Source organism: Arvicanthis niloticus, chromosome 6 (assembly GCF_011762505.2).
Source record: "Arvicanthis niloticus isolate mArvNil1 chromosome 6, mArvNil1.pat.X, whole genome shotgun sequence".
Classification (NCBI taxonomy): domain Eukaryota; kingdom Metazoa; phylum Chordata; class Mammalia; order Rodentia; family Muridae; genus Arvicanthis; species Arvicanthis niloticus.
In genome coordinates, this window is record NC_047663.1 from 50,338,486 (window position 1) to 50,362,137 (window position 23,652).

At 44.1% G+C, this 23,652-nt stretch overlaps 1 protein-coding gene and 1 non-coding gene across 4 annotated transcripts in view; both read left to right on the forward strand.

Annotated features, from left to right (window-relative positions):
- Window positions 1–1,056: 1,056 nt before the first annotated feature.
- On the forward strand, window positions 1,057–1,185 carry LOC117712199 (small nucleolar RNA SNORA17). Its single transcript, XR_004607264.1, has one exon. It is a non-coding gene; the product is annotated as a small nucleolar RNA SNORA17 (small nucleolar RNA).
- Window positions 1,186–8,408: 7,223 nt separating this feature from the next.
- LOC117710282 (NACHT, LRR and PYD domains-containing protein 1a-like) overlaps window positions 8,409–23,652 on the forward strand; it is a 51,430-nt gene continuing 36,186 nt past the window's right edge. For all 3 annotated transcript variants that reach the window (XR_013111227.1, XM_076936404.1, XM_076936405.1), the window contains exons 1-3: window positions 8,409–8,612; window positions 10,698–11,040; window positions 21,212–22,877. Coding sequence is in view for 2 of the 3 variants with exons in the window: in XM_076936404.1 (XP_076792519.1) it covers window positions 10,956–11,040; window positions 21,212–22,877 (1,751 nt within the window). In the remaining variant the exon portion in view is untranslated. The remainder of the gene's footprint in view (window positions 8,613–10,697; window positions 11,041–21,211; window positions 22,878–23,652) is intronic.

The window sequence follows — 23,652 nt, forward strand, 5'->3', positions numbered from 1 at the left end:
AGACTGACCTCTTACCCTGCAGAGCACTCAGATCCTAATGCACTGAAGACATGAACAGAGACCTGAACCTGACACTGCCTGAGGGAAGGAGAACACTTCATGGAGCAGCACAGGGAAGGCCTTTCTGAAGAGGACTCTAGTCATCAGGGAAATGAGGCAAACTGACAAACGGGACCATATGAAATTGAAAGGCTGTAGTCTGGGGCTCATGGTTGGAGTCCATGACCATCATGGCTAGGAGCATGGCAGCAGACAGGCAAGCATGCTGCTGGGACTGTAGCTGAGAACTCACATCCTGAACCACAAGCGTGAGGCACAGACAGAGACAGACATTAGGAACTGTGCAGTCTTTTAAATTCTCAAAGCTTGCCCCACTGATGCACACCTCCAACAAGAACACTCCTCCTAATCCCTTCTAAACAGTTGTACCAACTGGGGACAAACATTCAAATATAGGAGCTTACAGAGGCCATTCTTACTCAAACCACCACAGGATTCCAGAACAACCTGATGGCTATTCATAATACATTAAATGAATAAATGCTGCCGAGGGTTTAAGGAAAGATGACATTTTTATTCATTGTTTCTAGGAGTTGTGTTGTTCTGAAAGATTAAAACATATTGAGCAAGAAAAAAGTTTGATAAAGTAAAATTAAGAATAGAAAGCACAAAAGAACAAACGTCTCAGATCTCTTACAAGATAACTCAGTCAGTTTTGTGTGAGATGAAATCTTCATCTTGAAGCCAAATTTGTTGAAACACAAGATGTGTCTTCATTTGCTTCCTGTTGCTGAGATAAACACCAGGACTGCACACAGGCTGTTTGGGGAGGAACACATTCACTTCAGTGTACAGCTTACAGTTTTTCCTGAGGAGACAGGAGGAACCAAAGCCCGCACACTGCAGCAGAGGCCATTGAGGAGTGCTTCTCACTGGCTTTCTCTCCAGGGCTTGCTCAGCCTGCTTTCTTACACGACCAAGGACCACCTGCTCAGGAATGGCACCACGCACAATGAACATTGCCATTCTCTACCAATCATGTTGTCCCAGGAAAAGATTCCCACAACACCTGCAGGTGTGGCTGCTGTGTCATGTGTGGGTCAGTAGGTGGCAGAGAAGATAGAGCCTGTGTCTAGGCTCAATGTTCTGACCTATGGACTTCTGAATGATTAGTAACCTAACACAATCTAAACAAAGTAAGCCCAAGAAAACCAACAGTCCTGTGTCCTCCCAGAGTGGGGAGCTAGCCAAGGCAGGGGCAAGAGTGAGCACTAGACAACCACCATGGGACCCGGACACAGAGTTAGCCTGAGATGACCACCAAGCATCAGTATGCGGTTAAGTCAGGAATGGGGAGCAGACCATGCCTGAGATGACCCCTGTCCAGAGCTATGAAGCATAGGCAGAGCATCACACTTCTGAGACCAACCCTGAGACCATCCCAGACACTCAAGCCCCTCAGGTCACTAAGAGGAGCAAGTAAGTGGTAGAGAAATGGAAGAGAAAAAGAAACAGTGGGATGTGGGCACAATGAAGAGAGGCAGAACTGGAGACTCAAGGGTAGTGAGGATCAGTCTGATGTGAGTAGCCAATGATGCCACCTGGGACCATGGGGGGGGGTGTCCTGTTTTGTGCTGCCTATGAAGCCACATCTGGATCCATGGTCCTTCAGTAGCAGGGAAGAGTTACCACCAAAGGCCAGACAGAAATCTCTGGTCTGAGCTGCTGTCCAGGGACATATTGATTTCAGAGGGTTGTGCAGAACTGGCCCCACCCTTCTCCTGGACATCTTGGGAGAACAGACCTAGAGGGCATCAGAACCAGAGAGCTGAATCTGCCCCGGCCAGCTGGAGTACTCAGGGGAGTATGGAAAATTAGGTTCTGCCTATGTCTCCTCAAGAGTGGCATGGATGAGGGGGGAGATACTCCCCTCCCCCTCCAACTATTCCTTCACCTCCTGAAGCAGGCAGCAAACCAGGCCCTATGTTCATGAAAGTGAGAGAGATGGCCCTGCTCCAGCACTTGGGAGAAGGGCCAGCATCTCACCTGGGGAACATGATACAGTTGCCACTCATGATGAAAGCACAAGGGAGATGGCCCTGGGCACATGAGGTGGCACTGAATTTCTCTGCTTTGCATCAGCTTGGAGGAAGGAAAGATTTCCTCTCCTCCCCTTATCCCTATAACTGGCAAGAGAAATGGCCCTGGGGTCATGAGAGCAGGAGAGCTGGTCTTGCCCCTCACCTGCTGCAGCACGTGGGAGAGTGAACCATGCACCTGGCCTGCACAGCACAGTAGAGCTGGCACTGGGTGTGGGGGGTTGCAGGCTAACATGGCCTGAGAGTGTGAGCAAAGAAGAGTAGGCTCTGCTCTTGCAGCCACCAATGTCAGGCTGGAAAGCTGAGCCCAGGCTCTGGAGAGTATGACAACTGGCCCTGTTTCTCACCTGCTGCACCACTTGGGAGAGCAGGTCCTGCACCTCACCTGGGCAGCAGGGCACAGCTGGCCCTGATGACATGGGCTTGAATGAACCAGCCCTGAGAGCAAGAGAGTGGGATTGGGTTACATGATGTGAAATTCTCATTCAATAAAATTTAAAACAAACACACAAACATGGACACAGCAGGCACCTGCAATAAGCCTGATGCCCTGTTTCAGTCACAGGGCACCACATGGTGGAAAGAGAGAACTGAATTCTGAATGTTATCTTATGATTTGTACATGTGCACCATGGCATGAGCATATACATACACACATACACACATATAACTCACATGCACATGTACAACACAGACATACTCACACAAACACACAATAAATAAATAAATGTTAGTATTTAAAAAAAAAAAAACACCTCTCAGAGATTATGAACATCTCTTGTACTGATACTCTCAGGCACTTCATGGGCATACAGGCCTTAACAATCACCACAGTAGCCAAGTGCTGTCGGCCAGGAGCTCTCATTCTCTTTGCAAGGCAACATGACAGAAAGGAAACAAGTTTGTGGTGTTGGTGGTAAGAAGAGTCAGGCGGAGAATAAAGGGGGGGGGGGTACTATGTGGGAGGAGGGGCTGAAGAAAGCAGGTTAAAAACTATGACTAGTGAGAACTCATTCCAAGACAGTGGTGAAGCCAGTGTGAAGGTCTGAGGTGAGCACACTCCTGGTGTGTTCAAGGAATAGGAAGGTAGAGCAGCAAACTCATAGTAAAGGAAGCAAGAACTTTGAAGTTTCTGGATTTATCACCAGAGAGTAGGCAGGGCAGGAATGAGCAGGTCATGTAGAAAAGAATCCTGTGAAAAACCTGTTTGTCACTTAGAGCAAGACAGATTGAAAGGTATAAGTGGGGAAGATATTTAAACTAATTCACTATTAGATGTGTGACTCTGGCTTCAAGACTGAGAATGGACAAAAGAACCAGCAGGGAGAGGTAGGATGCTGGGGAGAGATCCAGGAGCCTGGCTGGATGATCACACTCCATGGCTACAATAAAGAGTCAGATAGCACGAGTATTTATAAAATGGTGCCGGGCGGGGAAGATGGCTCAGTGGATAAGCACTTGCTATGCAAGGTTAAGAATGTGTGCTCTGATCCCCAGCATCCTCACAAATGACTGCTGGGCATGGTTACAGGTTTGTAATGCCAGGTATCAGAAAGGTGAAACAGGAAGTGTCCTGGGTTAGCTGACTAGGTAGACTAACCAAGTGCCTAAGCTTTGAGGTCACACACATGAGTTCACTTACATATGAACATGCACACACACACCACACACCTACAGAGAAAGAATACAGTGTTGGTGAGAATCAAAACCTGAATGTGACATTTAGGAGACTTCAGGAGTCAAAAAATAAAAATAGACAGGGTTTGTGGCCTAAGAGGCATTTACTGAAATGAACAGCCTGGAACTGGGCAGGAAACAGGGAAGGAGAGAAGCACAGAGATCCAGAGCACAAATCTGGGGGGATCCAGGAGCTATTGCTGATTTGGGACCTGTTGAAAAACCTCGGGTCTCACAATAGTGGAGGAGGAACTGAGCTCAGACATGAGTCCTGTGGTCAGGCAGGCAGGGCTTCTGCAAACCCACATGAAGCTCTCAGCCTGACTTCTCCAGCCCTGGCATATGCACAGACTTAACAGGAAACAAGCTGAATCATGTTCAACTTCCTCTCCCAGTGTTTACAGGAAGTACATCTGTTCAGGTTCTCTGATGCCTGCCTTCCTGAAAATGGACCAGTGCCTTTTTCACTTTTGAATAGCAGTTTCCTAGCTGAGGAACCTTATTCAAGGACACACACTCCAGCGGGCACCATAGAAGTGTAGGGTGAGTAGTGGAACCCAGATTCCACCAAATCACTTAGTTGTGGAAAGATAAAGGCTGGCCTCACTCCCCTAAAACATACTGTGACAGACATGGGGACCTCATCTTGAAAACCAGGGCCCAGGGCCCAGCCTCTGCTTGGAGTCTGCAGGTCAGCTCTGATGGATGATACACCACTGCACTCACCTGTCTGGTTCATGTGCCTGCTCCTGTCATAGCCTATCCTGCACCCTCCTGTCTGCCCTGAATCTGCAGGAATAAGTGTCCTGTGTAATGAGATATTCAGAGGGAGGGCCAGGGATGAGATATATATTAAGCATCATATATGCTATTTACAGGGGCTGGTATGGGAGAGCCAAACTCCCCAGAGAGCTAAGTTAGACAAAGTTAGTGAAGAAAGCACAGGACACCTCAACACAGTTGCCTTAGGATTGATAACCACAGCACACAGAAGGAAGAGTTAATCCCCAGATATTATAATCTTGACTCCTCTGAGGCACAGGCTTCAGTGTTAGACCAGCCTTGCTAAGTCCATTTCTGGAAAAGGACACAGAACTAATATTCCTTTTATCCTTAAATCAAGGCCTCCAAGAAGTCTTGTGTTGGTTTGTCCCCTGCATACATGTATGTGGCCCTCTTGCTTTCCCTGAGTAATGTGCCTTCCATCAAATTGTTAGTTAACTCTGTATTGTACCCCTTGTGTGGTACCCAGGGAGAGAAGACTTCTAAAGATTCCTTCAAAGAGGCTAGCCTGAACTTAAACTGAGCCTTTACTCCTCTGTCCTGTATTTTCCCACCATACACTGGGTCACAGTAATGGCTGAAGTATTGATCTCCTTAGAGTAGGACATTAGAAAAGAGAATCTGGGATACTGAGGACATGGGATAGTGAGTGTCTCCCATGGTCCATCATGCATCCTCTATCCCTGTGTTCCTGTCCTCCCATCCTCCTGTCCTTGGTACCCCAGCACTCCCTTTTCCATCCCCAACTTCATTCCTTCATTCACATCCTCTATCCTCCCAACCATCACGCTCTGACCTGCATCCCTCCATCTTCTTACTTCTACACTTCCCCACTCTCTAGATGCCCACCTTCCCACTCCTCTGTCTCCATCAATTTCTCTGCCTAGGCTGAGCCAGTCTTCCCTGCTGTGGTTCTCCAAAGTTAAAGAGAGCTAGATCTCCTGCACACTGCTACTGTGGGGCTAGTGCCTTACTTCAGGAACAACACTGCTATGCACCCACAAACCCAACAAACCCAAGGGGTGAACAGCACCCAAAGATTTAGTGAAGGACCAGACCAAAAAAATCTAGTGAATAATGTCTTCCTAAGGATGGGCTTTTGGTTCCCTCTGACTCTGCTCCTTCCCTTGATCTCTCCATTTCTCCTTATCCTCACACATCAGTTTTATCCTGTCCTTTAAATGTTATATACGAGATCCTCCTGGATCCAATCATTGTTATTACTCAGTCCACATTCAGACAATGGCTGCCCTGGCTAGGGCCTACTGGGTCCCCTGTCCTCCATCTCATTGTATGGTTCATGGCCTCCTGTCTAATAACTCTTTCAAAGGTTTCTCCAGAAGGAAATGGCAGCAGTCACATGACTGATCCAGCAGAGCAGATCAAGTTCAAAATCTCTCTGCAGCACATAAAGTCCACCCACAACGTACAAACCCACTTAACCCATAGGCACAGGATGGAGTCCACCCTCCTTCATCCCCCTGCCAAAGGAACAAATTAGTAAGAAAACACACACAACACATTCTTTTCATCTTTCCTTAGGATGAAATAAATAACCTTAATGACCTAAAAGTAGAACCTTAGACAAACAAAGAAACCCCAACTCAGTATAACGTTAAACATGCCTGCTTTCAGGAAAGCCAACACAGTAGCAAGAAGATCCACTGGCATCATTCAGCTGTAAAAATTTAAAGAACATATCTACTGTTAAACACTTCTGTCCCAGAGTGCCTTCTTCTTCCCTATGAAGCCCAAGCCCCTGCATCTGGAAACACAGTACCCACTCCTTAGAAAAGACTTGTGTCTTTCAGTTGTTCTGCTCAAAGGTCCATCTGACTCTGTAGAGGTTATTTTGCTTGCTGTTAATTACCAGGTCTCCTCTATCAATTCTGATCACACACTCATTCCTAGAGCAGAAATACATGGCAGAGACAAGAAGGCACTGGTCTCCTACTTGCAACAATAGAAGAGAGTCTTGAAGCAATAAAAGCACAGACTGCTCAGAGAATCATTATCTGAGGACTTTGTCACCATGGAAAAATCTCAATCCAAGCAGAAAAGCAACACAAAGGTAGCTCAGCATGAAGGTCAAGAGGAAGTGGACCCCACCTTCAAAACAAAGAAACACAGAGGTGGAGCTGATAAAGCACAGTCCAGCCAGAGAGGGACTTGAAGCTAGGTAAGTACACCAAGAACCCAAACTGTTCACTCTGTGGCCACTTCATCCACCACCGAGTCCTCCTGCTAAGGTTTCCATGAGCAGGCTAGCCTCCTGTCAAAAGAGTTCACAGGCTCCAGGAGAGGCTGGAACAGGAAGGCTTTCAGAAACCCTTAACTGAACACAAGAGAACACTCTGTTCTACAGAAGTGCATGCTCAGGTTCCTATGTGGTACTTAAAGCCCCCTGGAAGGAGCACCCTGAATCTCTAGTGGAGAGAGTCAGGCAAGCAGAGGTCACTGAGAAAGTTGGCATAGGGTTCAAGCCACCTCTTGTGAAGAACAATAAGCGACACCAATGTTACAAGTCCAGACTTTGGAGCTGGGAAGAGGCAGACTTTAGCCTTCCTAAATGTATCCATCTGGGAAATGGGAAGATGAACAGCTGTCTCCTTAGGCTCTATCAGTTGAGTGGTAACCCATGTCAAATATTAAACAGTCTGATACTGAAGAAATTATCAATAATTTTAAGTACAAGCCCAAGTTATTGCTGCTGTTCTTATGTATAATGTGCAACCCTGTGGGACAGAAAGAAGCTCAGAGCCACACATGGGGGAGCTGAAGTTCAGAAAGAAATAGAGACTTACACAGAGGACCAGAGTAGACTCAGGAAATGTGTGTGAACTTGGTCCCAGAGGAGGGTTTCCCAGCAGCATTGTGAATGCCTCATTGTCCCCATGTGACCTGACCAACACACAACCACTGTCTCCTTCCCATAGGACATTCTTCCTCATTACTCAGACCCACAAAAACAGAAAGAGAGAGAGAGAAAGAGAGAGAGAGAGAGAGAGAGAGAGAGAGAGGAGTTAGAGAAGAAAAGAAAAAGAAAAGACAAAACCCCAACATGCAATCCTCTATTCTACACAGCTCCTCAAAACTACTAAGCTCAGACCATGAGTCTAGGAGACATTTTCCTATCTTAAAGAAGAAATTAACTGAAATCTAACAAGTCTGGATGCAGAAGAAAAGCCTGTATGTCTGCCTGTGGGTCTCTGGAAACCAGACAGGAAACCTGGTCCTGGCTTCATAAGAACTGGAGAATTGGCTCTGCTCCAGCACATGGATGAAGGGCCAGCTCCTGGCCTTGGATCATGGTACAGCTGCCAGTCATACTGGGAGCAAAGGTGAACTGGTCTTGAATGTGTGAGGTGGCCCTGAACTTGTCTGCCTTACATCAGCTTGGGGAAAGGAAAGATTCCCTTCCCTACCCTTACCCCTATAACCAGCGAGACAGCTGGCCCTGAGGTCACACATGAGAGTCCACTTCCATATGAAAATGCACACACACCACACACCTACAGAAAAAGAATATGGTATTAGTGAGAATCAAAACCCAAATGTGACATTTAGAAGACTTCAGGAGAAAAAAAAAGCAAGAAACAAAAAACAGGGTTTGTGGCCCAAGATGTGTTTTCTGAAATGAAAATGAATAACCTGTGGCTGGGCAGGCAACAGTGAAGGAGAGGAAGCAAAGCTATCCAGGGCACAAATTGGGGAGGGGGGATCCAGTAGCTATTGCTGACCTGGGTCCTGTTGGCAAACTGAGTCCCATATTCATAGAGGAGGGAACTGAGCTGATACATGAGTCATGTGGTCAGGCAGGCAGGGCTTCTGCAAACCCGGAAGAAGCTCTCAGCCTGACTCCTCCAGCCCAGGCATCTTCAGAGACTTAACTGGAAATAACCTGAATAATGTTCAACTTACATCTGGGCAGGTTCTCTGACATCTGCCATCCTGATAAGAGTCCAGAGTCTCTTTCACTTTCCAAGAACAGTTTCCTAGCTGAGGACCCGTACTCAAGGACACACACTCCAGTGGGCCCCATGGAAGAGTAGGGTAAGTAGTGGGACCCAGATTCCACCAAGCTACTTAGTTATGGGAGGATAAGGGCTGGCCTCACTCCACTATGGAGTATGTAGGAGACATGGGGACCTTGTCCTGAAAACCAGGGCCCAGGAACCCAGCCTCTGCGTGGAGTCTGCAGGCCAGCTCTGATGGATGATAGACCACTGCATTCACCTGTCTGCTTCATGTGCCTGCTCCTGTCATAGCCTATCCTGCACCCTCCTGTCTGCCCTGAATCTGCAGGAATAAGGATCCAGAATGATGAGGTATTCAGAGGGAGAGCCAGGGATGAGATATATATTAAACATAATATATGCTATTTGCAGGGGTTGTGTGGGAGAGCCAAGGTCCCCAGAGAGGTAAGTTAGGCTAAGTTAGTGAAGAAAACAGGATACCTCAGCACAGTTGCTGTATAACTGATAACCACAGCACTCTGACTCGGCTCCTGCCCTTGATCTCTCCATTTCTCCTTATCTTCATACATCATTTTTACCCTGTCCTTTAAATGTTATACAAGAGTTCCTCCTGAATGGTATCACTGCCATTACTCAGTCCACATTAGGACAATGGCTGCCCTGGTACGGGGGTGGGGGTAGGGGGTGGGGAGCTGAATGGCCCGTGAGCAGGCCTGAGTTCTCTGTTGTGTTGGGTGGTTGATTCCCGCTGGTCTGTTGCTCCAGTTGGCTGGGACTGCGACTTTGGACAACAGGAGCACAGGAGGGGAAGCTTGACTGGCTTCCTCTCACACTGCTCCTGGCAGAAGCTGTGGGGCTCACACCCGGGGAAGGGGCTGAACTCAGTCTGGGGTTTCATGAGCCAGGCAGGGTTCTCCAGTGGGAATCCCTGGGCTGGGAAGCAGCTGGGACTGATTGGTCTCAATTCTAGGGGTCCCAGACGCCACTGGAAAGCCTGGCAGAACAGAGATGGTGGGTGCGCAAGTGCAGCACTGTGAGAAATGGCCAGACAGAAAGGAGGGGAGAAGGGAGGGCCCTGGTGACGCCCCAACAGAAGTGCTTGCTTGTTATACTCCCTTGGCTGGAACACTGATGATTGTTTGAAGAGGGCTTCCATGGGAAAACATGACAGCAGGCCCCAATGATTTGAGGAAGTCCGTGGGTTTCCAAAATCTTTATTGACATTGAGATGGTAGATGGTCTGGATGTGCACCACCCCCCACCCCCAACCCCCAAGCCAGAGTAGGCTTGACTTAAATAGGGAGGAAGAGGGAGGAGTGACTGGGAAAAGAATACTTAATTAGTTATGCCCTCTGGCCTTTAGGTAACTCATTAATATGAAAGTCTGTAGTCATGCCCTCTACCTGTGCTCTTTGGGAGAGACTGCATCACCCTATGTGACTGCAAGGCACAGATCAAATAGAGGTCTTAGATCATGTGTCAGGACCCTGGGTTCTGGGCATGGCTGAACACCTGCCGTTTCCCCATTGGGGTCAGCCCCACACCCTGGCTAGAGGCTACTGAATTCCCCATCCTCCAACTCATTAAACATTTCACAGCCTCCTGTCTAATACCTGTTTTTGAAGGTTTCTCCAGAAGTAAATGACAGCAATCACATGACAGATCCAGGAGAGTAGATCAAGTTCAAAATCTCTTTGCAGCACATGAAATCCACCACCAACATATAAACCCTTTGACCCCTAGGCACAGGATGGAGCTTCACCTTAATCATTCCCCTCCCACAGGAACCAATCAGTGAGAGAACACCTCCCCCATTCCTTTCATGTGTCCTTAGGGTGAAACAAATAACCTTAATAACCTAAAAACGAAGCTTAGACAAGCTGAAAAAACCCAACTCAATGTAACTCAAGCACACCTGCCTTCAGGAAAGCCAACACAGCAGCTAGGACATCTGCTGGCATCAATCAGCTGGGAAACAATAAAGAACATGTCCACTATTAAATACATTTGTCCCAGAGATCTTTTTTCTGCTCCAAGAAGCCCAAGCCCCTGCACCCAGACACACAGTACCCACTCCCCAGGAGAGACTTTTGTCTTCCAATTGTTCTGATCAAAGGCCCATCTGACACTGTCATGGTTTGTCTGCTTTTTTTATTACCAGGTCTCCTCTATCAGTTCTGATCAAACATCCTTTCCCAGAGCAAAAGTGTCAGGCAGTGACAAGAAGCCACTGGTCTCCAGCTTGCAACAATAGAAGAGAGTCTTGTAGCAATAAGAGCACAAACTGCTCAGAGAAGATAGATCCATATCCAAGGGTTCTATCATCATAGAAGAATCTCTGCTCAAACAGAAAAGTAACACAAAGGTGGCTCAGGATCCAGGAAAGGAGCCAAATCAGAGGGCTGTGAGTCAATTGGACATGGACACCACCTCCAAAACAAAGAAAAATATGGATATGGAGCTGATGAAGCACAGAGTCCAGCCAGAGAGGGACTCTAAGATAGGTAAGTACACCATGAACCCCAACCCATCACACTGTGACCCCTTCATCACCACTGAGCCCTCCTGCCAAGGATTCTATGGGCAGGCTAGGCTCATGTCAAAAGAGTTCACAGGCTCCAGGTCAGGCTGGAAGAGGAAGGCTTTCAGAAACCCCTAACTGAAGTCTAGAGAGCACTCTGTTCTGCAGAAGGGCATGTTCAGGTTCCCATGTGGTACTTAAAGGCCCCTAGAAGGAGCATCCTGAGGCTGAGGTGGGGAGAGTTAGGTCTGCAATGGTCTCTGAGAGGTTGGCATAGAGGTCAGCCAGCTCTTGAGAAGAACGATAAGCAACACCAATGTTACAGTCCAGACTTTAAAGCTCCAACCCTACTCATTGTGTCCATCTGGGAAAGGGGAAGATGAACAGTTGTCATCTTAAGCTGTAGCACTTGAGTGATAGTCCATGTCAAATATTAAACAGTCTGACACTTAATAATTGCTCAATTATTCTAAGTACAAGCCCACGCAATGGTTGCTTTTATTATAGTGTGCGACCCTGTGGGACAGAAAGAAGCTCAGAGCCGCACATGGGGGAGCTGAGTCTCAGAAAGAAATAGAGATTCACACAGAGGACTAGAGTAGACGCTGGAGCTGTGTGTGAACTTCTAGGTCCCAGAGGAGGGTTTCCCAGTGGCACCTGTGAATGCCTCATTGTCCCCCATGTGACCATGGAGAAGGGTATGAGGGTAAGCATGAAGGACCCCAGTAGTTCTCCCTGCCTCCTACCCCTGCCTCTCTGACCAACACACAACCACTGTCTCCTTCCCATAGGACATTCTTCCTCATTACTCAGACCCACAAAAGAATGAATGAAAGAAAAAGAGAAAGAAAGAAAGAAAGAAAGAAAGAAAGAAAGAAAGAAAGGAGGGAAGGAAGGAAGAAAGCTTCTTCCACACTCAATTCACTAACCTACACAGCTCCTCAAAACTACCAAGTTCAGACCATGAGTCTGGGAGACATTTTCATATCTTAAAGGAGAGATTAATTGAAATCTAACAAGTCTGGATGCAGAAGCAAAGGTTAACTAGCCTGAGAGCTGTAGATGGAAGATTGAGTCACATAGATGTGGTTCTTCCCATGTGAGCCTCCCCCTGTATGGAGAATTGGAACAAGGAACTCAAATGCAAGGCCAGAGCAGCGTGGTGGTGAGCTAAGAGTCACAGGCTAGAAATGATCCTCTGGACTCTGCAGTACTGAAGTTGCATTTACAGGTGGGGAAATTGGAACCCATGTGGGATAGCAATGAGCCTGGCCTAACTGGCACCCAGAGCTCAGCTCAGAATCTGAGTGAGCACTGAAGATCCTGGGGGGTCAGGGAGGTCCTGAATCTCCAAGAAGGTCTTATCTATTGAGATTGACCTGAGAAAAGGGTATGCTCCTGTGTCAGCTTCACCCAGTTTCTTCTACTGAGTTTCCTTAATTAGTTTGCACTTGCACAGACAATGCCCTTGCCTCTTCCTTTACTTGAGGATCAATGTAGCCATCTCTCTCCAGTGCACAAGGTCTAGAGAGAGGTTAACTTGTTCAAGCTCATAGCACATAAACACAGACATGAGACTGGAATCTAGAACAATCAGTGCCTAAGGAGTGACTTCCTCCTCCTCCTCCATCTGCTGCAGCTCTGTAAAAGTTCTGCCTATAACACACAACCCTTATCTTTCTTTCAAAGTCCATTCTTCCCAACCCACCTTGAGCTGGAGGAACCTCAGTTGGCAGCCAGGCTGAGCTACACAGTGAAATCAATTAAAGTTATTACCCAGGAGTACTAGTGACTTATCATGTTATTTGTGACAGAAGCAGTTTATTCAGGAAAGGCTCACAGATCGAGAATGGTCCATTAGAGCACAAAGGTCAGAGAATGAATGACTGACATATCTGGTTACAAGTGTTTAGTTGGGAAACAGAGACAGATGAATGCTGTTGTTCAGATCAATTTTCCTTTTCATTCAGTCCAAGACTCGAGCACTAGGAGTGGTGACACCTACAAATAGGGTGGACCTACCTCAGTTAACCTAACCTATCCCTCACAAACCTTCCCAGGAACATTTGTGCTAGGTGCTTCTAGATCCTGTGACAGTGACAATGCTAGCCCTTACACTGTCCTGCCCCTGGAATCTCACTATTAGGCCTCACCATTGCTCCCAGGAGGGCCTTAGAATTAAGGCTATTGTCTTCAATCATGAGAACACAGCTTGCCTTTCAGATCAGGGAACTGGCAAACAGGAGAATTTATTTCCACAGGATTTCTCATCACTCATGTGGCTAAGGGTTGCCAGAAGTTTCCTGAGTACACCCCTCATGCCACATCCCATGCCAGAGCTTCACTTATATCACACTCACCATAAAATCACACAGTCAGCCTTGAGAGAGAGAGACCACTATTGTCCCACCTTGGGGAAAAGAGGAGCAAGATGTAGAGAGGTAAAGGCTCACAGTTGAAGAACTGTAGCTTTGCCTTCACTGTCATGAGTCACAAACATTTTTGTAAAAACACATTTATTAATTAATTAGGCTAATTCTTGTTTTACTTTTGATTTATTCTTCTCTCTTACAACACATTCTGGCCACAGCCTCCTCAGAATCCATTGATGCTAATGCTAGTTATGTTTTGGAGGCTGTGTTTGCAGGAAGTGTGTTTAAGGTGGATACATTCTAGGCTGAATAGGTGTTGACCAGACACCAACATCACCTGGGGGGTAACAGCAAAACATGGGACAGGAGAATTCTTAATAGGCAATCCTCCACAGCCTAAGATCTGCCTCATGTGAGAGGAGCTGGATTAAGAGGCATTGGGGAAATTAAGAAAGCAGGGAGCTGCCACTACACCTCCTAAAGAAAGAGATGAAGAGTTAGACCTTGAATATGAGAGAGAGAAAGAGTTTCAAAAAAGCAGTTGTCCTCCCTCCAGCCTGCATCAGCAAAAGAGAAGGAAAAGGCTATTTCAGAGCTCTCTTAGGAACAGGAGAAATCAGGAGACATCTTGCTTTCTCTCTGCCTCCTACTGGAGAAATCCTTAGTTCTGCTTTTTGTCTATTGTCTGTCCTTGGCTTGCCAATCTGTGTGTCAACTCTCTGTTTTTGTTTTGTTATTTGAGTAATTGTTGTTCTTTCTTTCATGTTCAAAAGAAAAAATGGTTAAAACTCTGCTAGCTATCCACCCCTTGGTTTAGTATAACTTGTTTAAATGGCAGTCTTAATGTGCACAGTAGAAGCTGATAAGTTACCCTGCACTTGTAGCTAGGAGTCAAGCTGAGCTGAAGAAGCCTTTCCAGGAACTGATTGTCTGCCTAAGCTGTTCTTAAGGGGTCAGCAGCTTTTTGGCTTCTATGATAAGGAAGCTGTTAGTTGTTTTTTCCTAGAAAAATCTCTGTGACAGTGTTAATTGGATTCAACAAGTGACAAGGTGCTTTTCTCTTGAAATTACAGCTAGGAAAAGTAAGAAAATTTTGTTTGGATAAAATACATAAGATGTGCATCTACTTCATTTTTGTTTCAGACTGGTTTTAAAGGTATAAATATGTTCTGCATGGCTTGGTTATAAATTATTGGCCCATAAGTTATTGGGTATGATTAAAAATTTGCAACTTTGGTAACAGAAAGTTGGCTTAAAACTGGTACCTCAGGGTTGGAGTCATTCAGAAACCAGATGTATAAAGATAGGATTTAAAACAATGTCTCTTTAATGAGATATTAAAAGCTGCACTATCATGCATTCATATATAAGAACTGGCAGCCAAACTTTGTAACATGGAAGTAATGTACTTGGTGTTGATTTTAGAGAAAATGGATTGTTCCTATTGTTAAAAATTGGTTTTGTTTCCCAAAATTATGTTTATACTCCAATATTACAAAATAAAACTTAAAAATATAGTTAAACTACCAATGTTTCATTGGCTGCAGTTGGCAGTTCAATTGTGCATTCCAAATTTTTGACTTACACATTTTATAGTTAAGACGAGGATTGAGCAGGTGGAGATGATTGCAAGAGTAATAAAAGTGTTAAAAACAACTGTGGCACAGTATAGGCCTGCTACAACTTTTATTTGGATACAGTGGTAGAGGCAAATTTAGCCCACCCACCCCCCAAGATTGGAAAGGAGATCTCAGTGGGAGTTTTATCTGGGATCAAGCAAGGCTCTGATGAACTATTTCTTGAATTTGTGAACAGGCTGCTAAAAGTGACTGGTAGAAATTTTGGAAACCCTCAGGCAGGAATTTCTTTCGTTACACAATTGGCTTATAAGAATGCTAACTACAGTTCAAGCCATGCTTATACAGTGCTGAGGTGATAAGGAATGCTCTAACTATGGGGATATAGGTAATTTAGGAAAGACTGTCCAAAAAATAGAGGCATAGAAATACAGCAGAATCACTCCCCTGGAATCTGTCCTCAGTGCAAGAAGGGTAATCTTTGGGCCAGGCCTCAGGAAATAGGCCCAGATTCAGAACATTTACATTTGAGTTAAGACAATGCTCAGAGTGAGCTCAGCAGAAGCTTGTGTGACATTCCTTTTGTCATGGTCATCCTGACCAGCCCCTAAAAAAGGTGTATTCTGGAACTTGTTTATTACCTTGCTTGTTCCTTGGGGAGGAAAGTTCAGCCTCAGACTCAAAGATGTTCAAAACAGACAGCTTATGGTCCAGGAGTTATAGATAATAATTATGCTGGAGAAATTAAAACTATGCCCGCTTTCCTCCATGGCATTATAGTTGTGCCTACTAATAAAAGATTTGCTCAAAGAGTAAGAGAGGACAAGATTGGCCTTCAACTTGGCCTTTATCTGATACTGTCACTCAGCTACAAGGGATTGGTTATTCAATTAATCCAAAACAAAGTTCAAATTTAAGATTTATGAAAGTTGTGGGGCATTGAAGACCCCCAAACTCGGGAGACCCTTACTCAAGTCTCAGGAAATCACAGCCACCCAAAAATCGCAAGACACTGTACCTGGATGCAATCAGCAGAGGTTTATTAGGGAGAGTTGGCTAGCCAAGGTCAATTTGTTTCACTCATGAAGGAGTTGAATTGACAAAGCCAGTCAGTCTGAGTAGGGTTTTTTAAGGGGGAAACCACAAACCTGGAGAGCGAGGAGGGGGTGAAAGGTTGCTAAGGAAATATAACAATAAAAATAGCGGAGAATTCCAGAAGAACGCAACCAAAGTGAATCAGGGTCATGTGGAAAACACTCTGTATTCTCAAAATGTAGTCTTGCCCTGTCACTAGCTCAACTATTTCTTGGTTGGTGCCCTGTCACTTGTCCTGTCATCATGGTTACTAGCTTCCCAACCCACCTAGATGACTTGCATCTTTTTGTGGTCAGGAATGTGTCTTCCTGCTTTGGGCCTTCCCCACCCACAGGTGAGTTCTTTTCCCTGAGGCTTGAGGAATGTTCCTCTGACTCAGGGATAATGTCCTCCTCCTGGAATGTATCCCAGGGCAGTGAAGGACTGAAATCTTACATTCAGTTCCGCTTTCTGGAACCTGCATTTTTTTGCTCAGGTCTAGGGGTAAAGAAAAAGCCAGTATATATTTTATAAAATGGTCTTTATAATTTTTCACTCTACAGCATTAAAGCCTGACGTGCCTACTCCAGCTGCCATTCCAGAAATGCATATAAAATTATTATGGATTTAAAAGATTGTTTTTATACTGTTCCTTTACATCCTGTTGAAGGTGGGAGGTTTTTATTCAGTAAAATTTGCTTGTATTTTGGAGAACCCATGAAGTGATAATATTAGAAAGTTTTGCCTCAAGGAATGGCTAATACCCTTACATTATATAACAAATTCGTTGTTGCTTTAATACAAGAAGTTAAGAATTTGAATCTTTCAGTGTATATTATTTATTGTATGATATTTTATTAGCTGATCTCTCTGAAGGAGTTTTACTACAAGCCTTTGCTCTCATACAATAAGCTTTAAAAATTTGGGGAGTACTTGTTGCTCCAGAAAACATTCAAAAGCAATATCATTTTAATATTTGGGACCTCAGTTATATCCTAAGCAGATTGTGGTACAGAAAATTCCAAAAAAAGATAGTTGGTGCTGGAGAGATGGCTCAGAGGTTAAGAGCACCACTCCTCTTCCAGAGGTCCAGAGTTTAATTCCCAGCAACCATATGGTGGCTAACAACCATCTGTAATGAGATCTAGTGCTCTCTTCTGGCTTGCAGGTGTACATGAAAAAAATGGTTTTCTTTTAATAATTTTCAAAAGTTGTTAGGAGATATTAATTAGCTAAGACCTCACCTTAAGTTCACCACAAGAGAACTTACGCCCCTGTTTGATATTCTCAAGGGGGATGCAATTCCTAATTCCCCTAGACAATTAACTGATGAAGGAGGAATAGCTTTGCAGAAAGTAGAGGAAGCTGTTAGTTATCAACAGATACATTATATAGACTATGGTCAGTTGTTGGCTGTTTGTGTTATTGCTACTCATGTGCTCACAGCAGTCCTTTGGCAAAAGGACCATTAATATGGATTTACCTTTCTTCCTCTCCAAAGAGAGTTTTAACACCCTGTTCTGAAGATGCTGCTGCGCTAATACAGAATTGTAGGTAAGGATCACAAAAGTATTTTGAAAAAGAACTTAATAAAATATTCCTTATTCCAAACAGCAATTAAATTGGTCATTGAAGAATACTGATATTTGGCCTATTGCATGGCAAACTTTTTAGGCAAATTTGATAATCATTATCCAAAAGACAAGTTTTAACAATTTTTCTCTATGCATGCTTTATGCATGCATCCCATAGAAAATGTGTTTACTGTATTTACAGACAACCCATCTAATGGGAAGGCAGTATATGTAATTGGATCACATGTTCATTCTCTTGAGTTTCCCCATGCTTCAGCACACATAATTGAATTATGTGCTGTAGCCTCTGTTTGAAACACTGAAAATTCAAGCTTTCAATTTGTACACTCATAGCCAGTATATAGCTCATGGTTTCTAATTGCTTGAAATTGTTCCTTTTTTTAGATATTGTTAGTTATCAAATTTTACAGTTATTTATACAAATACATCTTAATTCAAGAAACATATATTGTTCCTTAACTTTCTATATAAGACATTTAAGAGCTTACAACTCTTAAAATTCATGATTGGTTCTACCCTAGGTCTCTGGGCCATCAAGCTTCCAGTTTCTGGCTATCCAGGCCTTGCAGGCATGGGCTCGCTTTTGTGGTTAGAACCTCAAGTTAGAACATTCATTGATTGGCCACTCGCTCAACCATATTTTGCATCTAGGACAGCTTGTGGGTCAAAGATCTGTGGGTGGGTTGATTTCCCAGTCCCACATCTGAAAGCCTTGCCTAGTTAGAGAAAATGAAAAGTGCAGGCCATATTCACCAATTCCATTAATTCCTCCATCTTCCTCTCTCCGGCTTCATATCAGTCTGATGACTTGGCCATCAGATACAAATTGTGTCTCATGGCTTTTATTTCTCATTCAGCATTCAGTAACTTCTCTATGTTCTGTATATGTAGTGTTGTGACTATACGTCATGGAAAGTTGCTTTTCTGGTCCTATCTACTGGTTTTGTTTGGTTGGGCTTTTTTGGGAGGGGGGGGTGTATTTCTTATATCTATGGGACTTGGTCTTTCCTGATTTCTGTGAGCTTGTTGGAGATCTGGTCTGTGCATTGACCTGGAGCCCACTGCCGCCATTTACTTTTGCCTAGAAATAGATTTGTCATTTTGTAGCATCTTCACACTTCCTACATTCTCATTTGGGGTTTTCATCTATTTTTAAAATATTATTTACTTATGTGGTCTAATTCCTATGCTTTAAATTCTATCTTCTACTTAATGCATTCAAGTGTAAGACTTTCTGTGAGTTTCATAATTGTGTTGTTTAGTTTTTCAATTTGTCCTTCATTCAGTTGAGTTTCCTTAGCTATTCCTATGTCATTTAAATTCTGTTTTCAAATTGCAGTTTTTAAATCATTATTCTTTCATTCAGCATTGTGTTCTTATTCAATTGCACATCACTTGGGCACCTACCATCTTTGAGTTTATTCTCTTCAGGTTCATTGAGCTGTTTGTCTCTGACATCTTTAAACTCTCTATTTGAGGACTATGATTGCATCTATCTCATCATCTACACCCAGAGCTCATCAAATAGTAAGGCTGCTCAGCCATCTTTCCCTGGGGAGGCCCCTGTCTCAACTTTCTAGGCCTGAAATCATGGGAACTACAATGCTAACTCAGCATATAAATGGAGTCCTGGGATACAAATTCTAGTCCACATGCTTTGGAGCAAGTTCTTTCACTGTTGAACCATCTTGCTTCCCCCACATGCTTTTCAAACGTGATAGAACTTAAGAGATTTTAGGTGTTTGCATAATGACAGACACATTTCAGCTGGAAGGTCTTGAAGAAAGTGCTCTGGGAAGAGCTGCACCCCTTGACAATTTGAGAAGACATGTTCTGAGACAGGCAGACCTTGCTGCACTCAGGAGATATTAGAAGTCTTCCTACAGAAGACAATCTGTACAGATCTATAGATCCTCAAGGGATAAGGTATGAACTGATGCTACACTCAGTGCTCTCACCAAATTATCTCCAACACCTGTACTGCAACTACCTTGTACTTTAGGCAACTGGTGCAATTAGGAATGAACTTGGCTTCTGATCCATAGGTCATCCTACTGTCTGTCTTGTCTTGAGTTCCTTCTAAAGAAGATGCTGAGATGATATTTGTGTTCTGGTCAAAACCTGGAAAAACAAATCCTCAGATGCACTTGTTAGAGGAAGCAGGAGTAGAACAAGAGATGTGAAGCTCAGCAGAGTGCATCGTGGAAAACTGTGGAGCATGTTAAATGAAGAACAAATGTCTGAGTTTAGTTTCCATTAAACAAGAAAAAAAAAAAAAAAAAACAAAGACTGAGTAACTTATTTATTCTTGTTTTCTGGTTGGTTGAGTGACTTACTGATTGAATGACTGACTGACAGATTGGCTGATAGATTGGTAGATTGGTTGACTCTAGCCTAGGATAATTTCAAATATTCTATATGAAAAAGTTGGGCTGGAGGTCATGATTTTCCTGTCTCTGTCATCTGAGTAATGAATTATAGAGCTACAGAACCATGCTCAGTGGGGTTTTTTGTCAACACTACATATTAATTATAAGTCTGTAGGCTTGGTGTCCAGGACTGAAAACTATGACTACTCAGCCTCAAAGAAGGGCATAGATAGGCAAACAGTTGCTTGAAGGAAAGGAAAAGTACTTCTTCCCACAACAGTTTGCCCATTACTAGTAAAAATAAGTATTTGTCAATTGTTAAGGAGCCTGACACAATGACTCCAAACACCCACTCTTGACCTGTATCCCTTACACCTAAGTATCCCTTACTCCTACATTGGGAACTGAGTTTCAACCTTTGTTTCAGAGGGGACAAAACACATCAAAACCGTAGCCAGAAACAAGTCTTGTTATTACGAAAGATCTCTCAAGTACACTACAAAATAAACCCAAGATGGCTAATCCTGGGGAGAGGGTACCAAGATTATATCCTAAAACATGAACACTATGGCATTCCTAGACCTTCATGTCAGACCCATAATCTCAAGACTTCAGGATGATGTTGTCTGGACTGTAATGGTGGATCCAATAGGAGTAGACATGCGCTCCACCATTTGTAATCTCCCCAGTACTTCATGGCTTCCTACAGGGAGAAAACACAGCCACAAAATTACAAATGGGAAAGATGAGCTCAGTGGAACTACTGCATCATCTCATAGGCTAAATGAAGACCAAGTCATGTCTTTGAAATCACTCTCACCTCAGGGTAAGAAATCAATGAATGTCTAAAGCATGAATGAAAGTCGGACAGTATAATTATTCACATGACCACTTGAAGTAGAATCTTCTACTCTAAACTCACATTTTCTGCACTACACTGTTCAGAATATTCCAATGCCCACAGCCTATATGATGTACAGCTTAGATAGATGTCTAAATGCATCTAGATGTTAAAGGATCAGAAAAAAAAAAAGAAAGGAAAGAAGAAAGGAAGGTAAAAGGGAAAGAAAGAGGAAAGGAAGGAATGAAAGAAGAAAGGAAGGATTGATTGAATCAACACAACACTAATGTAAACACTTCTGCTCAAACTTTTTCTTCCCTTTCCAGAAGTTTATATAAAGAAAGGAGAAGAGACTCTTTCTTCTATACTGTCATTGAAAAAGGAAAATTTATTCCAAAATTTCACAAACCTACTACTCTTCCGAAAATTGTACCCAAGAGGCTCAGAGAACTGGGTCAGGAAAAACTGGCATCCATGTGTACCAGAAGAAGGAGGACATATGATTGAGATCCAAGACTTATTTGGCCCAAACATAGGTACCCAGAAAAGGCCTCAATTAGTCTTAATAGAAGGGGCTCCTGGGACTGGGAAGTCAACACTAGCCAGGCATGTGAGGAGAGCCTGGAAGAAAAGTCACCTCTACAGGGATCGCTTCCAGCATGTCTTCTTCTTCAGCTGCAGAGAGCTGGCCCAGTGCAAGCAGCTGAGTCTGGCTGAGCTCATAGCACAAGGCCAGGATGTGCCCACAGTTTCTATCAGTCAGATCCTGTCTCACCCCGAGAAGCTGCTCTTCATCCTGGATGGCATAGATGAGCCAGCATGGGTTTTGGGGGAGCAGAATCCTGAGGTCTGTCTGCACTGGAGTCAAAGACAGCCTGTGCACACACTGCTGGGGAGTTTGCTGTGGAAATCCATCCTTCCTGAGGCTTCCTTCTTGCTTACAGCTCGGACAACAGATATACAGAATTTCCTTCCTTCTTTGGTGCAGTTATATCAGGTGGACGTCCTAGGATTCACTGAGTTTGAACGGGAGAATTACTTCTACAAATATTTTGCAAGAGAAAGTGATGCATTTATTGCATTTAGATTGGTTAAATCTAATCCTGTGCTCTTGACCCTGTGTGAGGTTCCCTGGGTGTGCTGGCTGGTCTGCACTTGCCTGAAAAAGCAGATGGAGCAAGGTGGGGTACTCTCACTGACATCACAGACCACCACAGCCCTCTGCCTGAAATACCTTTCCCTGACAATCCCAGGTCAGCCCCTAAGGATCCAGCTCAGAGCCCTCTGCTCACTGGCTGCTAAGGGGATCTTGCAAAGAAGGACCCTGTTCAGTGAAAGTGACCTCTGTAACCAAGGGTTAGCAGAGGATGCCATTGCCACTTTCCTGGAGATTGGTGTCCTTCAAAAGCAGCCCAGCTCTCTGAGCTACAGCTTTGCCCACTTGTGTCTCCAGGAGTTTTTTGCAGCGATGTCCTATGTCTTGGAGGACAGTGAGGAAAGACATGATGATATGGAAGATTACAGAATTGTGGGAAAATTGGTAAAACGGTATGGAAGACAATACCTGTTTGAGGCACCCATTGTGCACTTCCTATTTGGTCTTTTTAGTAAAGAGGGATTAAAAGAAATGGAAAAGTTCTTTTCATGCAGCCTTCCTGGGAAGAGAAAGTCGATACTGCTAAGGGAAGTCATATGGAGGTCCGAACCCCATCAACCACATTGTCTGGGTTTGCTCCACTGTCTGTATGAAAGTCAGGAAATGTATCTCCTGCGAGAGGTGATGCATGACTTTCAAGGAAAAATAATAGTGCCTGGCCCAAATGACATTGGACCCACAGTGGTCCAAACAAATGTGAAGTACCTGGTGATACAGACAGACATGGAGCTCATGGTGGTCACTTTCTGCATTCAGTTCTGCTGTCATGTGAGGAGTCTCCAGCTGAATATGGAAAAACAGCAAGGATATGCACTGATGGCACCAAGGACGGTCCTGTGAGTATCCAGACACAGTCCTCTCTCCAGATTCCCTGTGGATCTCATGAGCCCACATGTTCTGAGTGTTTCTCTATTCACTTCAATGTGCTTGATCAGGGGATGGTGCTGTAAACTTGTCACACCCTATGCCTTGGTGAGGAACACTGAGCTTCTCTTTAAATCATTTTCATCCTTCACAGGGTTCCAGTGGCTACAGTTACTGATCCTCCCTCTTAACATGCTTTCTCTCTGAGAACCAGCTCATTCCTGCAGGCATCATTTGCTCTTCCCATGAAAGTTACCTTGATCCTGGGATCTTTCCCCATAACCTAAGAATGCATTTTTTTTTTCTTTTTTTATCCTTTTTATTAAAAAAAAGAAGACTTTTATATTTGGTTTCCATATCAGCCCTCAAATGACTCTTAGCTTTAGCTGTCCTTTTCTTCATTCCCCCCACACCCCACCATTTACTTCTCCTTCTCATTTGGCACCCCCACCCTGTTTCCCCATCCATTCATAATTATCTAGTCTATTTTTCTTCTTAAAGAGATCCTTCCCTCATCCCTAAACTATAACTACCCTCTATGTTTGTATGGATTATATCCTGTGTATTGAAGACCTAACAGCTCACATTTACACTTAAGTAAATACATACCAAATTTGTCTTTTGGGGTCTTTGTTAGCTCAGTCAAGATGATTTTTTTCTAGTTCTATATATTTACCTGTGAATTTCATAATTTCTTGTTTTTAACAGCTGACCAATATTCCATTATGTAAATATACCACATTTTCT